This window comes from Bactrocera tryoni, unplaced genomic scaffold, assembly GCF_016617805.1.
Source record: "Bactrocera tryoni isolate S06 unplaced genomic scaffold, CSIRO_BtryS06_freeze2 scaffold_7, whole genome shotgun sequence".
Classification (NCBI taxonomy): domain Eukaryota; kingdom Metazoa; phylum Arthropoda; class Insecta; order Diptera; family Tephritidae; genus Bactrocera; species Bactrocera tryoni.
Window position 1 is genome coordinate 9,598,303 of NW_024396366.1, and position 27,296 is coordinate 9,625,598.

The following is a 27,296-nucleotide window of genomic DNA, read 5'->3' on the forward strand; positions in this document are numbered from 1 at the left end:
TACTTTCCGGGTCGACCACTTGAATTATAAGTGCTAGTCAAGAACAATAGAAATGGATTAACCCAAGTTTGTACCATTACTTTTTTGGTTCCCGCGGGACATCATAAATATCAGGAATATATTAGGTATACAATCAAACGAAAAAAAAACAGTCGAAGTGTAAATATATTTACATAGATTTTCAAAAAGTCTGTGTGTCGTATAGTATATTTGATTAAAATCTTTTCATTATAAACTAATAAATTAATTGTATTTAACGAATTGTTTATACAAAAACCAACAAATCTCAGTGAAAGAATGGAAAGATCGTCAGAACACTTAAGCGAATTAGAGAAAATAAAGGAGAAAAGAAGGCTCTATATGAGAAGTTATAGAGCCAAGCAGTCGAAGGAAGGCAGAGAGCCTCAGAACCAGAAGAAGTCAGAAAGGATCGTTTGCAGCAAATGCGTCAGCATGCCGCGCAAAGCCGAGCTCCAGACCAAAGCAAGTCAGAAAGGATCGTTTGCAGCAAATGCGTCAGCATGCAGCGGAAAGCCGAGCCTCAGAACCAAAGCAAGGCAGAGAGGTTCGTTTGCAGCAAATGCGTCAGCATGCACCGGAAAGCCGAGCCTTAGAATCAGAACAAGCCAGAGAGGCTCGTTTGATGCAAATGCAGAAACAAAACGAAAAGGTCCGAAGGTTACGTAAAGCCAGTATAACGAGCTTTAGGCAGGCAATTAACTGTTTTGCGATGCGATATGTGAAGTTTGTACTAAACGATGCTAAACATCAAATTTTTAAGTGGATTGTAGATGCTAGAGCAAACACATATTTGCCTAATGAATTAAAGCTAAAAATAATTTTGGTTGTTTGCAATCGTTGCAAAACCCATTTGAATTCAATGAAAAATATTCCACCATCTAAATCTTATTGGAACAATCCAGATCCAGGCTTTATTCCAGACGTGATTTCGGAATTATCTCAAGCCGAGCAAAGGCTGATTTCACGTATTATTCCATTTGCCAAAATTATAAAATTAAGCGGTGTATTTGGGCAATATAGTTTTCGAGGTCAAGCAGTATTGTTTGCTCAGGATGTTTTCGAAGTTACTTAAAAACTTCCGAACATGTTACCAAGAACCACTAATAATGCTAGAATAGTTTTCATTACTGAATTTTTGGAAAATATTAATGTAACGCCACACTTTTCAGTATCTAGGCAAAAGGTATATGATGCACTACATTGGTTGGTCGCTAACAATCCCCTTTATAAAGACGTCACTATCAATCAAAACGTCATAATGAATGAAGAGGATATTATTAGAGTAGAAAAAGCTCCACTAGAGGTTATGAATGAAATCAATGATGAACTTAACAATAACACTAGTGCTTACACAAGAATATATGATTTTTCGAGAATTGCGCGTGCTTCATGGCACCAAGGAAACGAGCTCATATTCGCATCAGGATTTGCACAATGCTGTGCGATGGAATTGTCTAACATCCTAAGAGCCAGTATTCTTGCACCACAGCAGTGGTTTACAAACGCCCTCAACTTGAATATGATAACGGGTGACCAAATCTACAGCAATATAAGATTTCAAACGGAGCGAAATTTAATGGCCTATCGTATTGAAGACGATGGATACCTACTGGTGCGAAATTTCCACGCAATAAAAGATGTTTTAGTCGCATTCGGCAAACGGTTTCAGATCACTTTTGCCGATGAACCAAGCATATATGGAAGCTTGAGCGACAAGAATAATGAAACAAACTTCGGACGCACCCTTGGTCAAGGGGTGGAAGAACTTTTCATGGAACATAGCGCCGGCATAATAATAACAGATGGACAATCATTCGGAGTGATGTACTATGATAACAAATATTACTTCATTAACTCACATTCTTGTGGTCAAATGGGATCTAGAGCAAAGGATAACAATGGAAAAGCCTGCATTATCGAATACGACAATTTAGACGAGTTTGTGAGGATTTGTAAACGTACAACAGACAGAAAAAATGTGCAGTATACTCTTGATTATTTTTAATGATTACTTCTCAACATGAACTACCTAATCATTTAATTCCACTGCAGACATCTTTGATGGCGCCGATTGATGTAATGCATCCCAATGTGGAAGATGAACTACAGGTTTCACAAAACCTTAACGAAATTACCCGCAAAACGAAAGACAACATCGTTAATATCGGACATGAACTGAAAGCAGAAGAATTTGCCTGGTACTTCTCAAAGAACAAAGGCCTGTAAATATTACAGCGTTAGACTACTTTCAGTTTAGAATTTTGGGAAGTGACACAAGATCTCAACGTAACGACTATCTATTTTATGCCTTATCCTTCTCTGAATATTATAGAATCAAAAGCACTACATCTGCATGCGGCTAAAAAATTGTTAATCAAGAAGGAGCAATAGAAGATGTTCATATTTATGTAAAAAATTTAAGAGGTTCGGGAGCTTATTGGAGATCAGCTCTGATTGAACTATTAGCTGAAATCAGATGTTTAGGACCTCCAACATACTTTGTAACATTTAGCTCAAATGAGCTCAACTGGCTAGACCAACGAAAGGCTTTGCTAATAGCCGATGGTAGGGCTGATGTTGATCCCAGTACTCTCGATATTTATGAGACCCAAAGACTTATCGAGAAGTATCCAGTAATTTTGAGTCGACATTCCATGTTAAGAGTAAATGCTCTAATGAAATTTATAAAAAATAATGATTATGAGTTTGGCGGAAAAGTGAAGAATCATTGGTGGCGCATTGAATTCCAGAATCGGGGCAGTCCTCACCTTCATATGGTGATTTGGATGGAAAATCATCCCGAGTTTGACTCAGAAGAAGGGAAACTTCTTCTGGATCGTAATTGTTGCTGTAGAAACCCTCCAGAAGAAGAAGACCCAGAGCTTCATGAATTAGTTAAAAAATGTCGAATTCATCGGCATACACAAACTTGTTCAAAAAATAATATTTCTATAAGATGCCGATTCGACTTCGCACGCCAAGAATGTGACGAGACACGAATTGTGTCACATTCTTCAGATGATTTTCATCGTAACGGAGGTAGAATTTGTTTACTTAAGCGTCGAAAGGAAGATGTTTGGGTAAATAATTACCACCCAGAGCTGCTAAGACTGTTGGCAGGCAACATGGATATTCACCCATGTGGATCAAACGAAGCGATAGCGTACTATATAGTACCTATCGAAAGCAGAACCTGCAGGTATAGATTCTGGAATTGCGCAGGCAATACAGCAAATTCAACGCGAAGAAACTGATATTTCACGCAAACTGTTCAGCATATGTATGAAGATTCTTCATGAACGACAAGTATCAGCTGCAGAATGTGCATATAGACTTTGTCATATCCCATTACGAGACAGTTCTCGAAGCTGCATTTTTCTGAACACAAGAAAGGCAGAACAGCGTTACAGAGTATTGCAATTCGACAGAAACGGGCGCGCAACTGGTTATTGTAGTAATATCTTTGAAATATATCAAAAACGTCCGTTACAATCTCCCGATTACGATTTTGCAAACATGAGCCTTACAGAGTTTGCAATGTTGTTTGAACCATTCTATCCGAAAAAAGTAAGCGAAACTGAGGAAAGTGTTGATCATGACGCGTATGAAGAATTTCGTAACACACGTCGTCCACTCATTACGCTATTAGATAAGAGCAAAATGGTTGTGAGAAAGGTTCCCGCAGAATCGTTTGAAGGAAATGAGCAGGTATATGCGCCAATTTCGAGAGCGTGACCAACAGCTTGAAAATGCATTCAATCAGATACATGCATTTGAAATTTTAGAACAGCCAGAGATTATAAATCCTGAAGTTATAGAAGAGGAATTACCGGACACAGAAATGAGCAATGATCAATTTCAAAGAGCACAGCACGCTATGAATATTGATCAAAAACAATTTTTTACTGTCATTACAGAGAGTATTAAGAATCAACTTAATGGTGATATTAAACGAGAGAAAAGTTTCGTCACAGGTGGATCAGGCACCGGAAAAACTGTTCTCTTTAATGTATTGAAAAACCAAGTTAACCGATGTTATGGAAAATTGGTCGTGAAATTTGTCCTCTTACTGGAGTTGCAGCACGGTTGGTCGGAGGTTCTACACTACACAGCCTGTTGAAACTACCAGTACAAAAAGATGGCGTCATCAATAACATGCCACTTCTTACAGGAAATTATTTAAGAGGGATGCGCCAGTTATGGCAAAACGTTGAGTTTCTGTTCATAGACGAAATTTCTATGGTGCCTTATGAAACGCTTTGCATGATCGACTCTCGTTTGCGCCAACTAAAGAGACAGGACGCTTGTTTTGGAGGTATAAATGTCTTACTCTTTGGTGATTTAATGCAGTTACCACCTGTCCGAGAACATCAAGTATTTCAACAGCCAGAACATATGAAACCCGCTACACATTTGTGGCGACAATTCCGCCTGGTTGAACTCCAACAAAACATGCGTCAACAAGAAGATGCGACATTTATAGATGTGCTTAATGCTTTAAGAGTTGGAAAGTTGACGTCGAAGCATCTTGAAGTTCTTCTTGAAAAAGTGTCAACAGATACCACTGAAGAATTCTCGATTGAGAAAGCTTTAAGGATTTACCCTACTAACGACTAAGTTGTTATACATAATAAAAAAGTTCTGAAGAGCTTTCAAGATAAAGGAACTGTTATTTATACGATTAAAGCACAAGACTAACACATTGACGCTACACGAAATTTAGGTAATAAGGACTTAAATACTGTAATACCGAATGATATCAATAAAACAGGAGGTGGAGCAAAAGTGATGTTAAGGTCGATATTATTATAGTGAATGGTAATATGGGGTTTGTTACAGAAATTATCTGGCCAAATTTTCGCAGGGACCAAGTATATGCAGAAGACATCCCGTCAGTACGTATTAATTTCGGTTCAGATGGTGAACACGTAATTAAGAAAATATCGATACAATTTACAGCAAAATACAGCTATGGAATCGCTGAGAGACGAATGTTGCCAATAATACTGAGTTGGGCGTCGACCGTTCATAAGATGCAAGGTTGCACAGTAGATCACGCAGTAATTTATCTGGGCTCTCGACTGTTTGCTGCTGGACAAGCTTATGTAGCACTTAGTCGTTGTAGATCTTTGGACGGAATTCGAATTGAAGAACTAGACTCTTCAAAGTTGACAGGTAACAATAAAGCTTTAGAAGAAATGATTCGATTAAGAAATAATAATTCGTAAAGTCGTCAATAGAATTTGGTCGCAAATAATATTGTATAACAATTAGTCAATGAAAGGTTACGAGTAGATATTAAATGCTGTCTAATTATCGATTTACTTAACCAATACTACATGTCATAGTTCATATTTTAACAAATTTGAGGTTTCTCACATCAAACTAAAAAATTAAAAATAAATATAGTTTAAAAAAACACGCTTTTAAAGCATATCAAACTAAAAAGTGAAAAATAATTCTTTGTATAAACTAACAATAATAATGAAGGAAAAATTCTTGCATTATTGTGAGAAAAGCGTGAGGTTCTTTGTGACATATTTTTCATATATCGAGCATTCCACGCTATTTTCACAATAATGCAGGAATTTTTCCTTCATTATTATTGTTAGTTTATACAAAGAATTATTTTGCACTTTTTAGTTTGATATGCTTTAAAAGCGTGTTTTTTAGTTTTTTTTAACTATATTTATTACATTACAGCTTCAAGTATTTTGGACAAAATAGGCAACAGTGATATTGGCCGATATGACGAGGCCTCCTGGGCGCTTTTGCCAAGTTTTTCTACCATAATGACCAACAATGGGACGTATCTGAGATCTAAGCAAGCGTTTATTATTGATGTAAGTTTTTCTAATGTTTTTCGCGTTAGATTTTTTATTACATCAGCAGTCACCAAGTCGAAGCCGGGAGCTTTTTTTGGCTTAAATCTAGTTTTAATGATACTTTCCACTTCTTTTATTGATACTGGTTGGATTTCTCCTACGCATTGCGATCCTTCCAGTTGCGGTAAAGTTCCATGAAACACAAAAGGACTAAACTTTTTAGTTAGTTTCTCTGGAAAAACTTCCCCTTTTTCTTGGTCACTTTTGGCCCAGGATCCGTTTGGCTTTCTGAGGGGTGTATTCGACAATATTGGTTTTCTTGCATTTTTTACAGCTTTCCAAAGGGAATAATCGGAATGTTTGTTTGGCGATAATTTCTCAATATAATTAGAAATATTTTGGTTTGTAAATAACTTTAGTTTGGTACTGAGAACTTTAGTTAAATTGTTAAATTCTGTTTTGTATTGAGGAAACGCGTGATTTCTCATTATACCCTGAACAGGGTATATTAAATTTGTCACGAAGTTTGTAACACCCAGAAGGAATCGTCGGAGACCCTATAAAGTATATATAAATGATCAGTATGTTGAGCTGAGTCGATTTAGCCATGTCCGTCTGTCTGTCCGTCTGTCTGTCTGTCTGTTTGTCTGTCCGTCTGTCTGTATATATACGACCTAGTCCCTCAGTTTTTAAGATTTCCTTTTGAAATTTTGCAAACGTCATTTGCTCTTCAAGAAGCTGCTCATTTGTCGGAACGGCCGATATCGGACCACTATAACATATAGCTGCCATACAAACTGAACGATCGGAATCAAATGCTTGTATGGAAAACTTTCACATTTGACAAGATATATTCACGAAATTTGGAATATATTATTTATTTCTAAGGCAACAATGTAATCTCCGAAGAAATTGTTCAGATCGGTTAACTATAGCATATAGCCGCCATACAAACTGAACGATCGGAATCCAGTTCTTGTATGAACAACTTTCACATTTGACAAGATTTATTAACGAAATTTGGTATATGTTATTTTCTAAGGCAACAATGTAATCTCCGAAGAAATTGATCAGATCGGTTAACTATAGCCTATAGCTGCTATACAAACTGAACGATCGGAAACAAGTTCTTGTATGGAAAACTTTCACATTTGACAAGATACATTGACGAAATTTAGTATATATTATTTTCTAAAGCAACAATGTAATCTTCGAAGAAATTGATCAGATCGGTTAACTATAGCATATAGCTTCCAGTGGTCCGAATTTAAGCCCAATCCATTTTCCGTAGTAATGAAGGTATTGGATATTTGTCGAGTAATGAAAAAGTCGATCAAGTCAGATAATTTTCTTGTGTCGGAAGGCCAGTAAGTCGGCTTTCCAGTAGATATGAAGTCGCATCCAGTGGCCATAGCAGCCTTAAATAGCTCTCTCCCCTTCGGTGTCGTAACTCTTGAACCCCACTAGGAGTGTTTTGCGTTAAAATCACCACCCATGATGAATTTCCTGTGGTGTTTTAGTATAAGTTCTGTGTTCAAGTCCATTTTAATATTGTGTCTAGGTGGGCTATATATTGCGGTAATGCTTTTTGAATCTAACAAGATAAGACAGATATCAATTTTTTCAACATGGAGAAATGTCTCTAATTCTTTACTACGTTTGAGCAAGCTATTTGCATTCCAGGTCATAATTTTCATCGGTTTAATTTTTGCGCTTTATTTTCGCTTTGCTGTCACTCTAGTTGAGTAAGACGATCGTGGCTAAGTTTATTTTGTTCTTCTAGCTTATTCAGCACAGTATGTATATACAGTAGAAAAACTTTTCGTAGTAGCTGTTTGAGGGGTGAATAGCGGCCATCTTGGATTTTCAGTGGTAGCAACGCAGTGCTGTATATATTGAGGTAGTAAATAAGAGGCAAAAACTACAAATAATCTTATTTAATACAAATCAAAAATGATTTATATGGTATATTTTTATTAATAGATGCTTTAAATGTCATAGTGTGTCATATTTCGTCCTTAAAACATTGATTTACTGATAATCAGATATTTTGCAAGTCGTGAGTTATTATGTATAAAATCTGTCCCTGGTGTTAGATTTCTCGGTGGTGAGTTTTCTACGGCTGTGTTTGTTTACATTAGATCGACAGAAAACATAAAAGCTGCTGCTTTCCTAAGCCAATCTTGTTTTTTAACTTTAAATACGCTTATTTTATTTAAATAAGTTATTTTTAAAATTATATTCTTATATCTAAATGCAAATTCCAACTAATTTTTTGTTTTAACGGTTAACCAATTTGTATATGTCAAAAGATAGCTTACCACCCTGGACTGTATCTTTTTGCATGCAAAAGTTAAGAAATTCTTGAAGCGTGTTTAAAACTTGTTAATAATAAACAACTTACATAACAAGTAATATTCCAGTAAAATTTAAGAAACATGCAAAGTAATTCAAAATAATCACTTAAATAATGTAAATACTTCCATTTCATAATATCTATTAAAGTGTAGCTTATCAAACTTTAAAATTTATATGTAGCTTAAATGCTAACACAACACCCTGATTACCATGAAAGTAGCAAAAAAAGTGTTACACAACGCCCTAAGATTTTCTAGAGTTGAGTATATGTATGTAAACAAAGCAAAGGTTTATTACTGTATATACTGAGTTATTAAGCTTGTCGAGAATTAAGGAGAAATTATTGATAATATCACTAATGGAATTGGACTTTGTATGGTATGTTTGCAGACGTATGTTGTTGAATTTGACTAGTACCTTTGGTAATGCTGGCAAATGAGGGTTTTACAGATTGCTGACTTACATTAGTAACTTCCTTCTGAGGAGCAGTAGAAGTGGTTATACTTAATCGTTTTGTTTGTTGGTTATGCTCTTTATTTTTCTCAGTCTCGTTTTTAATTTTTTGAAGTTGTTTTGCCACTTCACATCCCCTATAGTTCGCAGAGTGATTCTGATTGCAGTTACAGATTTTTGACGGTAGTTCGGCAGGTTTTGTGCAGATTAGAGTTGTATGATTTCCGGCGCACTTCACACACCTTGGTGGTTTACAACAATAATTTCTGGTGTGACCGAGTGCCTGACAGGACTTACACTACGGTACAAGATTCGATGGCTTGATGGGCTCGAATTTAAGAACAAAATTTAGAATATGTTTGATTTCGTAAATTTTCTTTAAGTTCTCTGTAGATTCGAAGCATACAGTAAACATATTTAATGGATTTTTTGTTTTGTATTGAAGGTTATTTATGACCTTTGTAACTTTAAACCCCTGCTTCTGAAGATCTGTGACAATGCTTTCCGGCTCACATGAGTGATGAAGATGTTTTACCATTACGCGAATATCACGCGATTGCTTGTCCTCGTACGAGTACCAGGAAGTTTTCGATTCGTTTAATTTCCTAAGTATTCTATAATCTGAGAAAGGTTTATTTTACATGAACTTTTGCCAATGAGCTTAAGTGTGTAAGAATTTTTAACTTCTGCGTTTATCAAGGAACGCATCAAGGGTTGGTTAAAATTTTCTGATATTATGATTAGCGGAGGGCGATGACTTACTTTTATATTTTTTTTACATTTTGCTGTATTATCCGGGCTCGGAGACTTCAACGCTATATCCGGTGAAGAATTCGCTTTGCGTTTCTTAGTTTCCCTATTTTTTCTCTTTTTTAATAACCAATTTGTTTCATTTTCCAGCTCTTCTTCATCTGTTTCGGCTACAAAAGTCGATTTTGGTGAAGAAGTAGGCATTTTATTGGTATATTTGATTAGCGATATCCTTCAGTTTGCATTTTGGAGTGTCGCATTTTCATCTTTCAGCTCATTGTTCAATGCTTCTGTGTTATTAATTCGTTCGAGCAACATACATAATTGGTTACGTGGTGATCCCCCACCAGGAGGCGGGGTTTATATGCCCATCACGATCTAATGGAAATGTGGTTACCTTAAGTGATATAAACTGCCTTATCAACTGCTTTACCGACTGTACAGATAATGTAGTGTCCCTGGCCACAGCTGATACAGCACTTCAGATGTGCGAAGGATAATCTTAGCGCTAAAAGTAATTGAGTGTTTTTTAATTTGATATTATTATTTCTTTTGTTATTATTTTAAAATTTAGTACGGTACAGATAATTGATGTATCTCGCGATGTTAACGATGTTGAGCATCTCCGGCGAATCTGCCTGCGAATTTTCACAGCCTGGATTGCACATAAAAAATATTTATAATTCACCCAAAAAAACCCGTTATCGTTTATAAGTATTTGGTGTTTATTATTTTCCATTTTTTACAACATGATATCACAACGTTCGACTTTTTCCTGTGAGGATATGTAAACTTTAAAGTCCATGCGGACAATCCAGCTTCGATTCAGGCCTTGGATATTAATATTACGCGTGTCATTCGCCAGTTACCGATGGAAATAATCGAACAACTCATCGAAAATTTGATTGGTCAGATGAACCATCTGAGACGTTGCCGTGGCCAAGATTTGAAAGAGATAATCTTCCAAAAGTTAAAAAAGATTCTTTCGAATGACTGATGAAACTCTTACATTAAATTTGCAATTTCTATATTTTTTTATGTAGAGAACTTTGAAATGGATAACCCTTTAAAAGTGTAAAATTTATTACAAAATTGCATACTTTAATTTGCGAATGTTTTTTTCATTTTAAATGAATTTAAAATATATATTTTTAATTTTTATATCCACTAACACTTCACTAATCTTGTCTACACATTTCTTATGTATTAAGTAGTGCAAAACTAATTTTTGTTCCAAATACACCATATATTCGTTGAAATCCAACTATTCATACAATAATAAAATACTTGCAAGCAAACAAAAAATAAGTGTTGTCATATTTTGTAAACGAATAAACTAACTGAAAAAGAATGATTATACGGTAAATGCAAAATTTATTATCGTCTGATGGGGAACGCAAAATTTTTCAGAATTTTCTTTATTTTTTTATATGCAAAACTAATTTTAGTTCTAAATACACCATATATCCGTTGAAATCCAACTATTCATACAATAATAAAATACTTGCAAGCGAACAAAAAATAAGTGTTGCCATATTTTGTAAACGAATAAACTAATTGAAAAAGAGTGATTATACGGTAAATACTAAATTTATTATCGTCTGATGGGGAACGCAAAATTTTTCAGAATTTGCTTTATTTTTTATTAATCTGGAGAACATCCCCTATATGCTATTCTAATATTCACCTGTTCCTTGCATTAAAGTTAAAATTCCATACTTAGAGTAATTTTTCCATGTATAATAAGGAATGTACAGAAAAGAAACTGCACACAATGTTTTTTTGCTTGTTACTCTTTTTAAAAACAAATAGAACAGCTTTTATCCAATTTAATTTAAAATTAGTAAAAAAAAATTTTTCTTTTAATTTATGCCGAATTTTTCTTTTAATTCCCATCATTAAATTCAGCACACCTTTTTTAGTAATATCTGGACTTGCCTTTTTCCAGTTTTTTTTAATTCGTCGTCGTTTTTGGCAACTCGATAATCCCTTTTCAAGTTTTGCTTGAAAATTGCCCAATACTTCTCTATCGGACGAAGTTCTGGAGCGTTTGGAGGGTTCTCCTCTTTTTTAAAAAAATTTACATTGTTTTCTCTCAACAAAGCCAAAGTGGAGTGAGCGTAGTGCACTGTGGCTAAATCGGGCCACAATAATGTTGACACTGTGTATTTTTTATAAAATGGTATTAGGCGACGGTTTAGACACTCCTTCTTATAATTGTCGGCCGATATAGTACCCTTTCTGAAAAATGGAGTGGTTTTAAGGCCGCAAGATCAAATAGCCTGCCAGATGAGTATTTTCTCGCCAAATTTTCCTATTTGAATTGTTGACACTGACTTGCAGACAGTACCATCTTTTGGTTTCGTGTAGAATTGGGGACCTGGTAATATTCTTGAGTCAATTTTTTCGTACAACTTCCGTAGCCTTGTTTTCCCTATTTTTATTTGTCGTTGACTTTTTCTGGGAATCTTTTGTTTTTATAAGTTTCTAAATTAATTCTTTACTTCACCCTTTGAATCATAGTAGCACTGGTTTTAGCTTTTTTCTCCAAATCGCGCACAGACCAATGTCTGTTTTGGTTTATTAAGTCCAACACCTTTGCTTTAAGATTTGGATCACTAGGGCCTTTTTTCGCCCACTTTTTGATACAATCATTAAGAGAACAGGTTTCATTGAACTTTATTTTAGTATTTTTTTTTACCATTTACACTGAATTTAAAACGTTTTGCTAGCTTTTTGTATGAAATCCCTTTTTCATTGTAGTAATCGTGCACAATTTGCCTACGCACGTGTTCTTTGATTCGAGCCATCGCGAAAATGATATTACAAATTACGAAGAAAAAAAACAATAGAAGCAGAACTGATCATGCTTTTTAACGGTACTTACCGCAATGCGGTTAAACGGCTACTTCCTGAAAAATATTGAGCTGAAAGTGTGCTGTTTCTTTTCGGTGCAGTCCTTATATTGGCACAGTTATTTTTCATTTACATACATATGTTGCTCATTTTGATATCCGTTAACTTCATTGAATTATTTCTGCGCATTTATTTCGTATTAAACATTCAAAAGTTGCTTTAAATCATAACTAAAGTTTTCCATAAATTATATTTTGCACAAGGTAACGAGAGGGTTACATTTCAAAAAATAACTATTGGTAACTTTACTGGATACATTATTTATTAAGGGTGAGCGTTCGTTGTACTTGTTGAGTTCCTTTAAAGAACTGCGAACTTAAATCGACGTAAACTGAAACCTTCATCACCGCCGTCCAAGAAATGCCGTGGACGTGACAAGGGCTGAGGCGAGTAGGTCCTTGTGGCATTTATTGGAGTGACCATATATTCAGGAAGAGATTCGTGGTGTTAGAGAAACTCTGTTGCCGAGTACTGTCATTCACCTCGGTGGATGAACGTCTAGCCACAATCCACATCAAAGCGAAGTTCTTCAATATATCGCTAATTTTGCGCCCACGCCCCGACGGAAGAGAAGGACCATGTGACCAAAGATGCCTTCTATGAGGAAACATTCCCAAATGGATTGAAGCTGATCGACTTCGCCGGCGCCCGAAATATGGTTATTTGTAGTACTAGATTCCAACATTAGAAAATACATCAAGCTAACTTGGTGTCTCCGGATCGGAAGGCCATCAACACGATCGATCAAGTTGTGATAGAAGGATGACACGTCTCCAGTGGTTAAGACATGCGTACGGTCTGAGGTCCTAACATCGACTCGGACCACTATCTTGTTGCAGCCAAGATACACAGGGGATGTTCGAGTCTCAATCACTGCGGCAGTATAGCAAGGCATCATATTCGACGCAAAAATTTTGCAATATAAGTATCAGCTGAGTATCTGCAGAAAAACAACACTGTTGCAATATTGCTGCAGTTATTTGCTTGCTCGAACATCCCCACACCCACCTCTGTGCAGCAACAAAACGCACGTCAACAATCACAATCACAACGAACGGTTTTCTACTTGACTTGTACTCCTACTCTCTGAGAGCACTCATCAGCAACTCGATATAAGGGAATTGTGGACGACATTTCAAGCTCCTTACGTACAGCTGCAAACGAAACCATTTGTTTTCGGAAAATGCAAAAGAACAGCTGGTACGACGAGGAGTGCCGTGGCTTAGCGGAGAGAACGCAGACTGCCTACCTCGCAATGCTAAAATCGAACACAACACGTGCGGGCTGGGATAGATACCGAGAGCTGAGGAAGCAGACAAAGAAAAAAGGTGCGTGGAGTCCCTACGCGTAAATGAAGTTATACTTCTTAGTGATATTCCAAGAAATGCATATCATGTTGTATGAAAGAACACTAGAAAACTTAAATTCACATTTTATAAATTTATTATAATTTATTATCTCCCCGAGCATGCCTTTGCCAACAAGTCGTCTTTTCGCGACGATGGCAAAAGCTAAAAATCATAAATTGCACAACTTTCTGGTGCTTCTCGCAATATTTACGCATGTGTGTAGGCGAAGCTGCTACAGCGGCAAGGGGTGACAATCGGCGGCCATTACTTTACTTATGCCATAGAAATTCTATTGCCACGAAGATGGAAATGACAACGAAATAATGCAAATATGCTTATTTCTAAGGGTCATTAATTTCTTTGAGGAAATGAATGATCCTGAGAAGTATAGTCTTAACTTTTCAACGGCCAACGCAGAGCATTTTAACCAAAAGGAATTCATTCATTAAAATCACCACTCAGAAGTCGTTTTATCCGTTGTAAGCGAACGATTTTCGAAGAAACATCATTTCTAATATGCCACAAGACAAAATTATAAATGAACTTCTTACACCTCACGCTGTTAGATAAAACGATATACCTCGTCATCGCGGGTCGATTTCCAAAAAATTTAAATGATGACCGTATTTCACAGGATCATTTCTGTAGTGAAGTATAGTCTTAATTTTTCAAAGACCAACGCAGGGTATTTCAACAAAAGGTCACATAAAATAGTTGAGAATTCGCAGAATTGAAAGACAAAGGAAAGAAAAAGCAGTATAACTTCAATAATGCACAAGCATACAAATATACATATGCGCAGCAGCAGCAAGGAAAGAGTTAACAATCGGCGATCCATTGTATATTTCTTTCATGCATAACCAAACCATAATTAGGACAACGCAATACAAGTGTCAATGGTGGTCTACGTGGTAAGCGCTTCAAAAGTTACGACGAGCACGTAGGTACGTAGGTTCGAATCCCAACAGAATTTTTTTTTTTAATTGAATATGTGATCTTATTTTATAATAACTCATTTTAAATATATAAAAGATTTACCTAAACATTATGATGATATTTTCATGATTCATACGCAATGTATGAATGTAAGCAATTTCGTTTTGCCGTCGGCATTTCAATTTCTCATGCTTCAGTTTTTGCTTTCAACCAAGAAATCGCTTGTATGTATGTATGTACATATGTGCAATATATGCCTTTGCGTTTTGCCGTCGGCATTTCCATATTGACATGCAAAAGTAATTATATATTTCATTGTTTCGTTTTGGCCCAATTTTGTATATTAAGACAAGTGTTAATAATTGCGCCAAAATCAAATATATTATATATTCATATGTAAACATGTTTTAAACTTTACATAAAATTGAAGTGTCAATAATTGCGCCAATTTTCATAAAGTTGGAAATTTTGCGCGAATGAGACGTGTGCGGGTTAAGTCGTGAATATTACTTATGTATATTAATTAATTTGAAAGTGCCGAAAAATGCGAAACGAAATTTCAATAAATTTAAATAAATTTAAGTAAATTTACATGTATTTTCATTTATATTTAATTGCCAATAAATTTTTTAAAAATTATTTGCCCTAGTTGTAAATTTTTTATTTTCTCACACATTTCAGCCGATTTTTGTATCTAAATTTGACCGGCGTAGAAGCAAAATGCGAAACAATCATACATACATATATTATGTCGTTTGCTCATTTGTCTGTATGTTTGCGAAAGCAAATGTTCTACAAAAGCATATTTCTATACTTAAACAGAATTATTAGAAACATCGTATGTTTCTTATGTACATGCATAACTAAACCATACTTAAGTCAGTATATTATCACAGCAATATACATAATATACATATACATAATATTGCTGTGATAAATTTAATTTCTATTAGTAAGAAAAATATTTATTTGTATAGTATACGATGTTAAAAGGCATACATCTTCTATCGTATCTTGTGTATCTGCACATGCTCATATGAGTGTATGTATACGCATGTGCGCGTTCAGAAATTGAAATCATATTTTCAACACTAATCAATATACTTATTACATGTGCACGCATTGACTTGCTCATACATTCATATATACTTATATGTACATATATTTGCATACATTGCCGAATAATGCACAAGCATACAAACATACAAATGCGTACACATAGGCGAAGCTGCTAAAGCGGCAAGGGGTGACAATCGGCGGCCATTACTTTACTTATGCCATAGAACTTCTATTGCTACGAATATGGAAATGACAACGAAATAATGCAAATATGCATATTTCTAAATGTCATTAATTTCTTTGAAGAAATGAATGATCCTGAGAAGTATAGTCTTAACTTTTCAACGGCCAACACCGAGCGTTTCAACCAAAAGGAATTCATTCATTAAAATCACCACTCAGAAGTCGTTTTATCCGTTGTAAGCGAATGATTTTCAAAGAAACATCATTTCTAATATGCCACAATGAACTTCTTAACCTCACGCTGTCAGATAAAACGAAAATACTTCGTCATCGTGGGTCGATTTCCAAAAAATGTAAATGAAGACCGTACTTCACAGGATCATTTCTGAAGTGAAGTATAGTCTTAATTTTTCAAAGACCAACGCAGGGTATTTCAACAAAAGGTCACATAAAATAGTTGAGAATTCGCAGAAATGAAAGACAAAGGAAAGAAAAAGCAGTCTAACTTCAATAATGAACAAGCATACAAACATACATATGCGCAGCAGCAGCAAGGAAAGAGGTAACAATCGGCGATCCATTGTATATTTCTTTCATGCATAACCAAACCATAATTAGGACAACGCAATACAGGAGTCAATGGTGGTCGAGGTGGTAAGCGCTTGAAAAGTGACGACGAGCACTTAGGTTCGAATCCCAACAAAATTTATTTTAAATTGAATATGTCACCAACCAAAAATTGAAACATTGTTCTACAAAAACAACAACAGCATAAGCATGGCAACATTGTGTTGTTGGTAGAAAAGCCGAGCTGTGCCGAAAGAAACGAACAAGCGGTCGCCGATTGTCACCGCTTCGCTTGCTGCTCGAATATCTTCGCAGACAAGATTGCGTAGATTCATATTGAGCAAGGTTGTGCAACCTGAATCTATCGCAACCTTTTCGAAACTCGTATAAGAAGTATAACTTAAAAAAGAGAGGCCGAAATTAGTGAGTATGAAGAGCTTGACAAGCTGGCCGACAGGTTTAAGTCCCGGTTTAAGGCGATTTTTATAGATATTGTTGTAGCTGGTAACTGCGCTGTAGCATGAGATTCTAATGCGTGGTGGTTTAACCGTTTTCTAACAAACACTGCTGTTCTAACATGTCCCTTTCCATCTGGGTGATTTGTAACATATAGTCTAAATCCCGGTATAACGAAATTGTTTTATTCATAGGATGAGTTTCTGATAATCGCATAATATCTATATTATTTTCATCACGAAATCCTTCAATTTATGTTGGTTAACACCATTATCATTCCATATACAAATGTTCAATACACTCATTTTTTACTTAAAAACATTTGCAACATTTGTAGAATATGGGTGGACGAAAGTATGCACGACGATTGGAATTTAAGTGTGCTCTGCCCAATCCACAAAAATGGAGACCCCACACTTTGCGCCAACTACCGTGGGATACCGTGCCTCCTCAACATCACAGTTCTCTCGATCGTATTGTTTGAAAGATTAAAGCCCACCGTCAACGAACCTGGAAAATCACTAAATCTTTGTCGATTTCAAAGCTGCTTTTAATAGCACCAAAAGGAGCTGCCTTTATGCCGCGATGTCTGAATTTTATATCCCTGCAATATTTATACGTCTGTGTAACCTCTCCGAGCCGTTCGATACCCACCACGGTTTCAGACAAAGCGACTCCATTTCGTATCACTTCTTCAATCTACTCTTGGATGACGTAATTCCAGCTGCAGAACTAAATAGCGAACGTACCACCTTCTATAAGAGTGTAGAGGTAGTGGCGTTCACCAATGATATTGATATCATTGACCTCAACAACCGCGCTGTTAGTTCTGCTTTCTCCTGTTCTTGGATAAACAATTGCAAGATAAAATATCTCCTGTCATCAAACAAACCACGTCACTGTTGACAGTCATAACTTTGAAGTCGTAGATAATTATTTCTATCTTGGATCTAACATTAACTTCGAACTGAGTAGGCAATTGAGAAGTAAAGTTCTCTCTCAACGAATAAAAACAAATACAAGGTGCGTTCTAAAGTAAACAGAACTTAAAAAAAACACAGAACAAATGCTTTTTTCGGCAAAATCAATTTCTGCTTCAATGCGGATTTGCACGGTCCAAAAGCATGCCGACCGAGTGTTTTAGCACGTTGGCCGGTATGGCCGCCAGTATGTCGGTGCAAGCCTTTTGAATGGCTTCTACGTCTGCATAGCGCTTTCCTTTCATGGGCAAATGCATTTTTCCGAAAAATATTAAGTAGCACGGTGCCATATCAGGTAAATACGGGGAGTGGTTAATGGTTAAAATGTGATTTTTGGTCAAATAATCGGTAACAAGCGTCGATCGAATGTTGGATACTGAGCATTTTTCGGTCGTCAGTCAATTTGTAATCGTAAGCCCAAATGTTCGATAAAAATGCAATAAATCGATGTTTTGGAGATGTTCAGTTCCATTTTTATGAATTTCAATGACGATTTCGGCTGATTTTTGATGAATTCACGCACAGTTTCGATGGAATTTCCAGTGATCACGGATTTTGATTGACCAACATGTTGACCGTCATTTACATATGTCCTCACGACCACTTTGAAAACGTTGAAACCACTCGTGCACTCTACTACGGGATAGGCAATCATCGCCATAAACTTGTTTCATCAATTGAAACGTTTCGGTAAAAGTTTTACCAATTTTAAAACAAAATTTAATGTAGGCTCTTTCTTCGAAGCTCATTTTCGCACCGATAACACAATCATACTGACACTTAAAACGCAATAACTTCACTTCCAACCAATGAAATGTCATGAAATTCTCACTGGACAATCGATAAAGATAGCAGATTCTATCGCACCAGTCTAAATATACCACCAGGGGGCGCTAGATTCAAAAAGTCCTGCTTACTTTGGAACGCACCTTGTATATACAAGTAACTCATTATTCCTGTCCTGCTATATGGCGCAGAGGCATTGACGATGACAACATCTGATGAGTGGACGTTACGAGTTTTATAGAGAATGCGCGTTGTCATTGGCGAATATCGCATTCCTTGGAACCATGAGCTGTATGAGATATACAACAACATTGACATATGTAGTTCAGCGAATTAAAAATCAGCGGCCACACCGGCTAGGTCATGTCGTCCGAATGGACGAAAACAGTCCACCTCTGAAAGTATTCGACTCTGTACACGCGGCGGGAAGCAGAGGAAGGGAAAGACCTCCACTCCGTTGGAAAGGTCAGGCGGAGAAGGGTTTGGCTTCGCTTGGAATCTCCAATTGGCGCCACATTGCAAAAAGAAGAAACGACTTGCGCGCTGTTGTTAACTCGTCTATAACCGCATAATGGGTTTTTACACCATTAAAAAAAAGTATAAACTTAAGACTAAGCCTAAAGCCTAAAGAAAAGCCATTCCCTGCTGCATACGTGATTTCCTTCCGTTGTTGGCAAAAAATTTGCCGTCGGGGACAGAACGCAAATGCCTTGTCTCAGGCTCCGTGCAAGTTTCCTTGATGCGGAGTAAGTACTTGACTCCTCACCCTCTAAATGGAGGTCGCCTTTGGAGTTTCTCATGCTGTTAAGATTTTTAAGGAAGATTTGCATCTGTTATATTTAAAATTATGATGAATGGTCAAAATAAAGAATATCACAGCTATAATGAAGAGGATACCCATACTGAACACTGCAGCTCTTGTTGTTAGCTTGCTTTCCATGTCATCAATGTGTTCTAGATTCTTGATGTTCAGCCTTTGTTGGTAAGGTATTCATAAGATTTGATTCTACAAGAGTATGCTTCGGTCTTGAAACCTTCTGTTAGTCGCCGCATCTTTTCATAGAATTGTCGAGCATTACCCCTGTCGGCTTGTCACGCTCTTCATAATCACGCATTTCGAGCCCTCTTTTTTTTGTCAGCAAATGCGTCTCGCTTTCCTCTCCAGCTCTCGGTATCTATCCCTCCTCATCGTACCAGCTGTTATTTTGCGTTTTCCGGAAACCAATGGTTTCGTTTACAGCTGTACGTAAGGAACTTGAAATGCCGTCTCACAGATTCCTTTTACCAAGTCGCTGACGAGTGCTTTGAGACACCAGGAGCGCTAGTCGAGTAGAAAATCATTCGGTTGTCTGGTGAAGTGTCTTCCGTCTTTCAACGATCCGGTTGGTAGCTTTTCGATCCGCAGACAGCCAGGAAAATTTATGATTTTTCTTGTGCTGGAATCAAGTACTACAGACACACAGTGTGTAGAGAACACTTAAATTCCAATCGTCGAGCACGCTTTCGTCCGACCATATTCTACAAAGAAGCTGATGCATACACCTTATCAGTTCTCTCTCGCCGCTTTCTTGTTCTTCAGACGGGTAATTGCTATTCGGACTTTTTCATGGTCGGGCAATGGAACGTCTACTCCATCTCCAGCTATTGGGAAATCGGGCTTACCATCTCCAGATTTTATGCTTTCATTGAGATAAAGCAGGCTGGAGAAGTGTTCCGTCCATAATTGGAACGAAGTTCCTTAAGGCAGGAAAAAGCAAATTCGTAAGAAAAAACCCGTAAGAAATAACCCGTAAGAAAAAGACTGTAAGATCGCTAGTTATAGCCTACCTTTAGGTTTTTCAAAATAATTAGGCATGAAAATCTGTAACATTATTGTGTATGCAAATTAGTTTGGGTGAGAATTGTACTTGCACTAAGTACGTTTATGGGGAGTTGAATTGTTGCAAATTTTTTGGCGCAGGTTGGTTAATGGTTTGAGTTTTTTGTTATAATTTGAATTATTTTTTTTATTTTACGTAATTCATTATTTCTTAAAAGACTAAATTTTCTTAATACTTATACTTATGTACTTAAATAAAAACTAATCAGCGAAATTGGAGAGAAAAATCAAGACAACGTACATAAAATTAAGCACAATTTTTTTTGCAAATTGTATCGATTCTACATTATCCGAAGGAACTTCGTTCCTACCTGGTGTCCCACGACACCACATTTCTTTTATTTTAGTATGCTCTGGGTATCGGTTACTAGATCCCCTCTCTGGGTTCTACAAGAGTATGATCCGGTTTTGAAATCTTCCGTTGGTTGCCGCAACTTTTCGTAGAATTGTCGGGCATTACCCCGTTCGATCGGCTTGTCATGCTCTTCATAATCACGCATTTCGGACTCTCTCTTTGTTTGTCTGCAAGTGCGTCTCTCAGTATCTATCCCATCCCGCACGTGTTGTGTTCGATTATAACATTGCGAGGTAGACAGTCTGTTTCCTCTCCGCTAATGCACTGCACTCGTCGTCGTACCAGCTGTTCTTTTTTCCTTTTCCAAAAACCAATGGTTTCGGTTGCAGTTGTTCGTAATGAGCTTGAAATGCCGTTCCATAGTTCCCATATCCCGAGTTGCTGATGAGTGCTCTCAGAGAGCAGGAGTACAAGTCCAGTAGAAAACCGTTCGGCTGTCTGTTGTGATTGCGATCGACGTAGCACTTTCCTTGTGTTTGCTGACGTGCGTTTTTTGCTTCACAGAGATGTGTGCGGATATTGCCTGCAACAAGATAGTGGTCGGAGTCGGATGTTAGAACCTCTAAAATACCGGAGACGTGTCATCCGTCTATCACAACTTTTACTGAGGTTTGTTGGAATGTCTCTCTCAAGAGGTCCCGAATTCGCGATACTCGACCTTTTCTTTGAAAAATTGCGACTTTTCTCGCGAAGCTCTAATATTTGCGGTATAGGGTTTATCCAATATCAATGCGTTGTGGTTTGCATGGTTCTCTAGAAGAAAAAAAATAACATCCTCTACATAAACCTGGCATCATTTCTCAATTCATCACATCATCAATAGCTCTTTGAAAAATTCTGGAAGGAAGTCTGCGAATCTCGTATCTGGTGAAATCCACATTTAAAATCGAGTGTTATAAAATACTTAGCTTTACGGGGGTTTGATAGGATTGAAGGTATATCATGAACTATTTTTGAGAACAGCTTTCTAAAGTCTTGAACTTGTGGGCGTTTCCGTCTTGTTGTTTCGTATTCTCCGTTTTTATCTATCACCCTTACTGGATTCATCACCCCACTTTAGTTGGCCTAATTATATTATTTCTTAACAAGATACTAACTTCTTTATTTTCGAGGTCCGAAACACCCGTTGGTTAAGAATATATTCTGGGGTATACCGCTTCTTCATCTTCTTTTTAAATAGTGGTAACAATGGTTGTATTATAAGAGAGAGCAACATGAGGATAGGCAAAAAAAATGTTTCCTGAACTAGTTTGGGAACTTCTATGTTTTCGACCGCTGTAAAATTGACGAGAGCATACTTTAGAAATTGAATTCTCTATGAACTGGGTGCAGTTTGTTATGTTTTATTTTTGAAATCCAATGTTGATCCTACTTAATTAAGCAAGTGTAGTCTTATTATTCCATCAAATGCTGACATATTTTGAAGTATTAAAAATAGAGTTAAAACCATGCAGAGACTTCGCAAAGAAAGAATCCTTTACTGCTGTCATTGTGTCAATAAGTAGATTTATGGCTAGACTACTATTGTTCGTTCTGCAAACAGCAGCAGGGAGCTGTTCCTAAAAAATTCTCTTCATTATGTTGAAAAGTTTATCTTTAATGTCATCAGCTTCTGATCGACTGTAGTTTGATATTCTTATTCCTCTTGAAAATAAGGACTTTTATATACCTTGCAGTGCCACTATTTGGCCTTTTGATGATCTTCGTTTAATAGGCTGTCTGAATCGGGTTAAACTGTTAATGTCCATTAGTTGAGGTGGCTTCTGTTTTCTCTTCTGCTTATTAAAAAATAGAAGGTTGTTCAATCCGAAAAGCTCTTTCTTCCAAGTTTTTAGCAACATTATTTGCGAATTGAAAGCGTTCAGGATTACACTAAATTCCTTGAGGTACAGCTAACGCGAATTGCAAGTAATTTGGACGTGCGGCAAAAATAATGTCACGTAATGGTTTTTTTGTTCCTGAAATAAATACCCTTAATGCATATGTTATGTATTTTTCGTTAAGAGAAGCAGTCAAGGTGCTGTCGTTTGTCATTATAGTTTTATTAATGAGAAGCGTTAGCTTACGCTCGATTTGCTTTTAGTATTGAATTATTTCTAAATTTCTTTGACGTAGAGTCGACAACTCTTGCTCAATAAAATAGAATAAGATCGCTTGTCAGCGTACGTAAAATGTAGCGTCTTAATAACTGTCTTGAAATTCAGACAGCACCAAGTTCGCGAAACCCGTTACTTTGTTTCTGCGTAACGAGTACTTAACGCTTAATAATGTTTCGAACTTTCCTTGTACTTTTCGAAAACCTTATACTACAGTGAGCAAAAAATATTCATACTTTTTAATTTAAATTTCGCGCCAAAACCCATTCGTCGAAATATTTTTCCTCTAGGTTGGTATGACTGTCAGTGACATATGTGCCAAATATCACATCGAAATAATCATTAGTGTTTAATATAATAATGGCTTTATGAAGTACATAAAGTGCATTCGGCGAATTTTAAGATTAGTGAAAATGCTGACTGCATCGAATAAAATTGTCCGCTACATTGCGTTCCAAATAAAAATGCAAATAAACAATTTTATCTTAGTAGCTCTGAAATAAATGCCAGAAAATATTTACGTCTGTTAGAGTCAATAAAAATTAATTTAATGCGAAAATGGCAAGCGAATTGGAAGTGCCCAAAAAAATTATTAAAAATTTTCAAAAGAATCCGCAGAAAATTGCCAAAGACGTAGGAGCCAACCCTAAAACCATTTCTCCCTTTACTAAACGCTTTATGGAGAATGTGCATATTAAGAGAAAAAAAGTTCTATTAAAAGAAGGGGCCACATAATCGTGAGAAGGCGAAGGAATGCGGCCTGCTCAGAATCTTTCTAACGCAGGACGAAAAAGGAAGCTGCGCCGAAGACGGGAAAGGTACAGAATGCTCCGGACAGAAACGCCGTCAAGAACGAAACCGCAAAACAACGAGTTAAAAAGCTGACGGAAGATTTTGTTACAAAATTCGAATGCTGTATATTTGGTGACTAGATCTACGTTTTAGCGGACTTTTTTCAGCTACCTGAACAGGAATCTTATACAGCCGATTCTCGCAGAAATGTTTCTGAAAAATTCAAGACCAAAAAGTTAACAAAATTTCCAAAGAAATTTCTTGTGTGGCAAGCAAATTGCAGTTGTGGCAAAAGAAGCAGCTCATTCGTTATATCGGGTACAATCAACAGCGATATGTATGTGAAGGTGTTCGAGTTTCCTTGCGCCATGAGATGCATGTTTCGTGTTTATTTTCAAAGTCAGGTACTAACAAATCATCAATTCAATCAATTCAATTTTTGTTCAAAACTTTGAACATGGTATGGATAAGCACTTTGATTTCTGATTCTCTGAACCACATTTTATTTGTTAGGCTTTAATCGGACCACCAATTTTCGTTATCACCTGGCTTTAAAATATTATTTTGACTTGGCCAATACGACTTGAATTAATTTTTTACACATTAAGTTACAATTCTTTTTTGTTTACTTTGTTTTATAGTGTATTTGTGCATTATTTATGATTAAATAAATGTCTAAAAACTATTTGGCGAAGTGTTAGTGCATATAATGTTGGATAATATTCTTCTTCTTCTTAATTGGCGTAGACACCGCTTACGCGATTATAGCCGAGTTAACAACAGCGCACCAGTCGTTTCTTCTTTTCTCTACGTGGCGCCAATTGGATATTCCAAGCGTCCTTCTCCACCTGGTCCTTCCAACGGAGTGGAGGTCTTCCTCTTCCTCTGCTCCCCCCGGCGGGTACAGCGTCGAATATTTTCAGAGCTGGAGTGCTTTCGTCCATTCGGACAACATGTATCTCATACAGCTCATCGTTCCATCGAATGAGATATTCGCCGTGGCCAATGCGCAAAGGACCGTAAATGTTTCGCAGAACTTTTTTCTCTAAAACTCTCAACGTCGACTCATCACTTGATGTCATCGTCCAAGCCTCTGCACCATATAGCAGGGGAATTTGGAGCGACTTATAGAGTTTGGTTTTTGTTCGTCGAGAGAGGTCTTTACTTCTCAATTGCCTACTCAGTCCGAAGTAGCATCTGTTGGCAAGAGTTATCCTGCGTTGGATTTCCAGGCTGACATTGTTGGTGGTGTTCACACTGGTTAGCAAATATACGAAACTATCTACAACTTCTAAGTTATGACTGTCAACAGTGACGTGAGTGCCAAGTCGCGAGTGCGACGACTGTTTGTTTCATGACTGGAGATATTTCGTCTTGCCCTCGTACACTGCCAGACCAGTTGGATAATATTACAGACTTTAATTTTTAAATTTGACTTAAAAAGCTAATATCTCGGAAACTATAGGTGTTCTGCGGCTATATGTGTATATAGTATATTCTTAATTGGGAGAACATCCTGTATCCGCCCAAACCAATTGCATTTTCGATTTCGATTTATGCTATGCTATAGTTTTCGCAAAACGTGTAAGGATTTGCTGTTCTTTCCTTTGGTTATGGGTTTTCACGTGCTGATATATCACATTATTAAGCCAGTTCATGATATTGGGTATTTCTTTAATAATTTTCTCTTGTACAGTTTTACCATGAGTTTTCGTCTACATCGTTTGCATCTTTTACTTTTCGTTATTTTATTTTCGAATGGAAAACTCAAATTATAATTTATGTATTTATTGTTAAGGTGTTGGGTTTAGATTTTCGTAGAAAAAAAAATACTTTTTTTGGGAATTTATTTTTTAAGTATGGATTGAGTAATTTTATTCGGACCTTTTGTACATTATTGAGCATACTTTTGATAATATAGGGTAATTTTTTCATCATTTTTTTAGTTTATAAATTTTATACACGTTTTTCTCAAAACTACTGTTTCAAAGTCCGTGTTCACTGTAATTTCAAAACTGCTGGACCGATCCATTTCAAAGTTTGGACACATTTTTGGCATATAAAATAGTTCCTCCATCATTAAGTAATTTTTTTACATTAAGGGTGTTTTCAACTCACAAAATGGCGGAATGTTTTAGTGGGAAATATCAGTTTTCACTTTAAATGGCCGCCAAAAATTTTTAAATGGAAAAAAATTTCCAGAGAACGATGGGGGGAAGATTTGATTATAATTTGACTAATTTTCCTTGGTTGTTTATTTTCCGATAATTTCCAGCCGTGTTGGGGTGAACACCGCAAAGTGTTTTTTTTTTTCTTAAAATTACTCAATCTATATTTAAGAAATAAATTCGCAAAAAAGTATTTTTTCTACCTTAAAAACCTTACCGACGCCGTCGTTCACATTCAAACCAATGTATTTGAAATAAGCCAATGGGTTAGTCTCTATTCCCTTTCATCATTAAAAATCCCGCTTGGACAGTAAATACACGCCTGGAGTTAGTCATAAATTTTTTTCTCTGTGGCTTGGTTTCATGAAAAATGAGCGTCTAGTAGAAGTCTTGCCATCGTTCAGAACATATCAAGGATGCTAATTCTTTTGAAGCCAGAGTGAAGTCAAGGATTTCCTCGCTGCTCGCAGTTATAAAAGTACTGGAGTTTCGCCTATTACAAATAAAAAGATTCTGGCTACAAATAAAATCTAAAAGTGACTCAGCTCTAGCTGTTTGTTCTCAAGTTCGAGTGCCTCGAATTTGCGACCGATCCAATTACCACGTTGGCCAAACATGACCTAGCCAGCGTAGCCGATGTCTTTTAATTCGCTGAACTATGTCAATGTCGTCATATATCTTATACAGCTCATCGTTCCATCGAATGCAATATTCGCCGTGGCAAACGCGCAAAGGACCATAAATCTTTCGCAGAACCTTTCTCTCGCAAACTCGATAACAGGAAATATTTCCTCTTGCCCTCGTTCACTGCCAGACAAATTTGCTTTGCTTCCTTGTCCAGTCTGGCATAGTGAATATCTGGTCCAGGTCTAAAGTCAGACTGATAAGGTCCAATCAGTTTGTTAACGGTGGGCTTTAATCTTTCACACAATACGCTCGATAGAACCTTATACGCGATGTTGAGGAGGCTTATCCCACGGTAGTTGGCGCAGATTGTGGGGTTACCCTTTTTGTGGATTGGGCAGAGCACACTTAAATTCCAATCGTTGGACATGCTTTCGTCAGACCATATTTTGCAAAAAAACTGATGCATGCTCCTTGTCAGTTCTTCGCCACAGTGTTTGAATATCTCGGCCGGCAATCCATCGACCCCCGCCGTTTTATTGTTCTTCAGGTGGATAATTGCTATTCGAACTTCTTCATGGTCGGGCAATGAAACGTCTGCTCCATCGTCATCGATTGGGGAATCGGGTTCGCCTTCTCCTATCGTTATACTTTCACTGCCTTTCAGCAGGCTGGAGAAGTGTTCCCTCTAAAATTTTAGTATGCTTGTGCATCGATGACTAGATCACCTTTGGGGGTTCTAC

The 27,296-nt window shown here is 36.8% G+C and overlaps 2 protein-coding genes, 1 non-coding gene and 1 pseudogene across 5 annotated transcripts in view; 2 read left to right on the plus strand and 2 right to left on the minus strand.

The window, feature by feature from the left end:
• Positions 1-27,296, plus strand: part of LOC120781686 (ATP-dependent Clp protease proteolytic subunit) — a 114,781-nt gene that overhangs the window by 33,201 nt on the left and 54,284 nt on the right. The gene's annotated exons all lie outside the window — the stretch shown is intronic.
• On the plus strand, positions 1,480-10,464 carry LOC120781687 (ATP-dependent DNA helicase PIF1-like). The gene is made up of 3 exons (XM_040113906.1): positions 1,480-5,196; positions 5,725-5,864; positions 9,681-10,464. The coding sequence occupies exons 1-3, from the start codon at positions 4,845-4,847 to the stop codon at positions 9,729-9,731; spliced, it is 543 nt and encodes a 180-aa protein (XP_039969840.1). The 5' UTR covers positions 1,480-4,844; the 3' UTR covers positions 9,732-10,464.
• LOC120781899 lies at positions 14,126-14,334 on the minus strand. Its single transcript, XR_005706175.1, has one exon. It is a non-coding gene; the product is annotated as a small nucleolar RNA U3 (small nucleolar RNA).
• LOC120781897 lies at positions 16,061-16,255 on the minus strand (annotated as a pseudogene).

Bases quoted from the DNA above. Each gene is read 5' to 3' on its own strand.
- LOC120781687 (XM_040113906.1), top strand. From the start codon at position 4,845: ATGGGGTTTGTTACAGAAATTATCTGGCCAAATTTTCGCAGGGACCAA. The intron at 5,197-5,724 runs GTAACAATAAAG...ATTACATTACAG, and splicing joins AGACTCTTCAAAGTTGACAG to CTTCAAGTATTTTGGACAAA. The intron at 5,865-9,680 runs GTAAGTTTTTCT...TTCATCTTTCAG, and splicing joins AGCAAGCGTTTATTATTGAT to CTCATTGTTCAATGCTTCTG.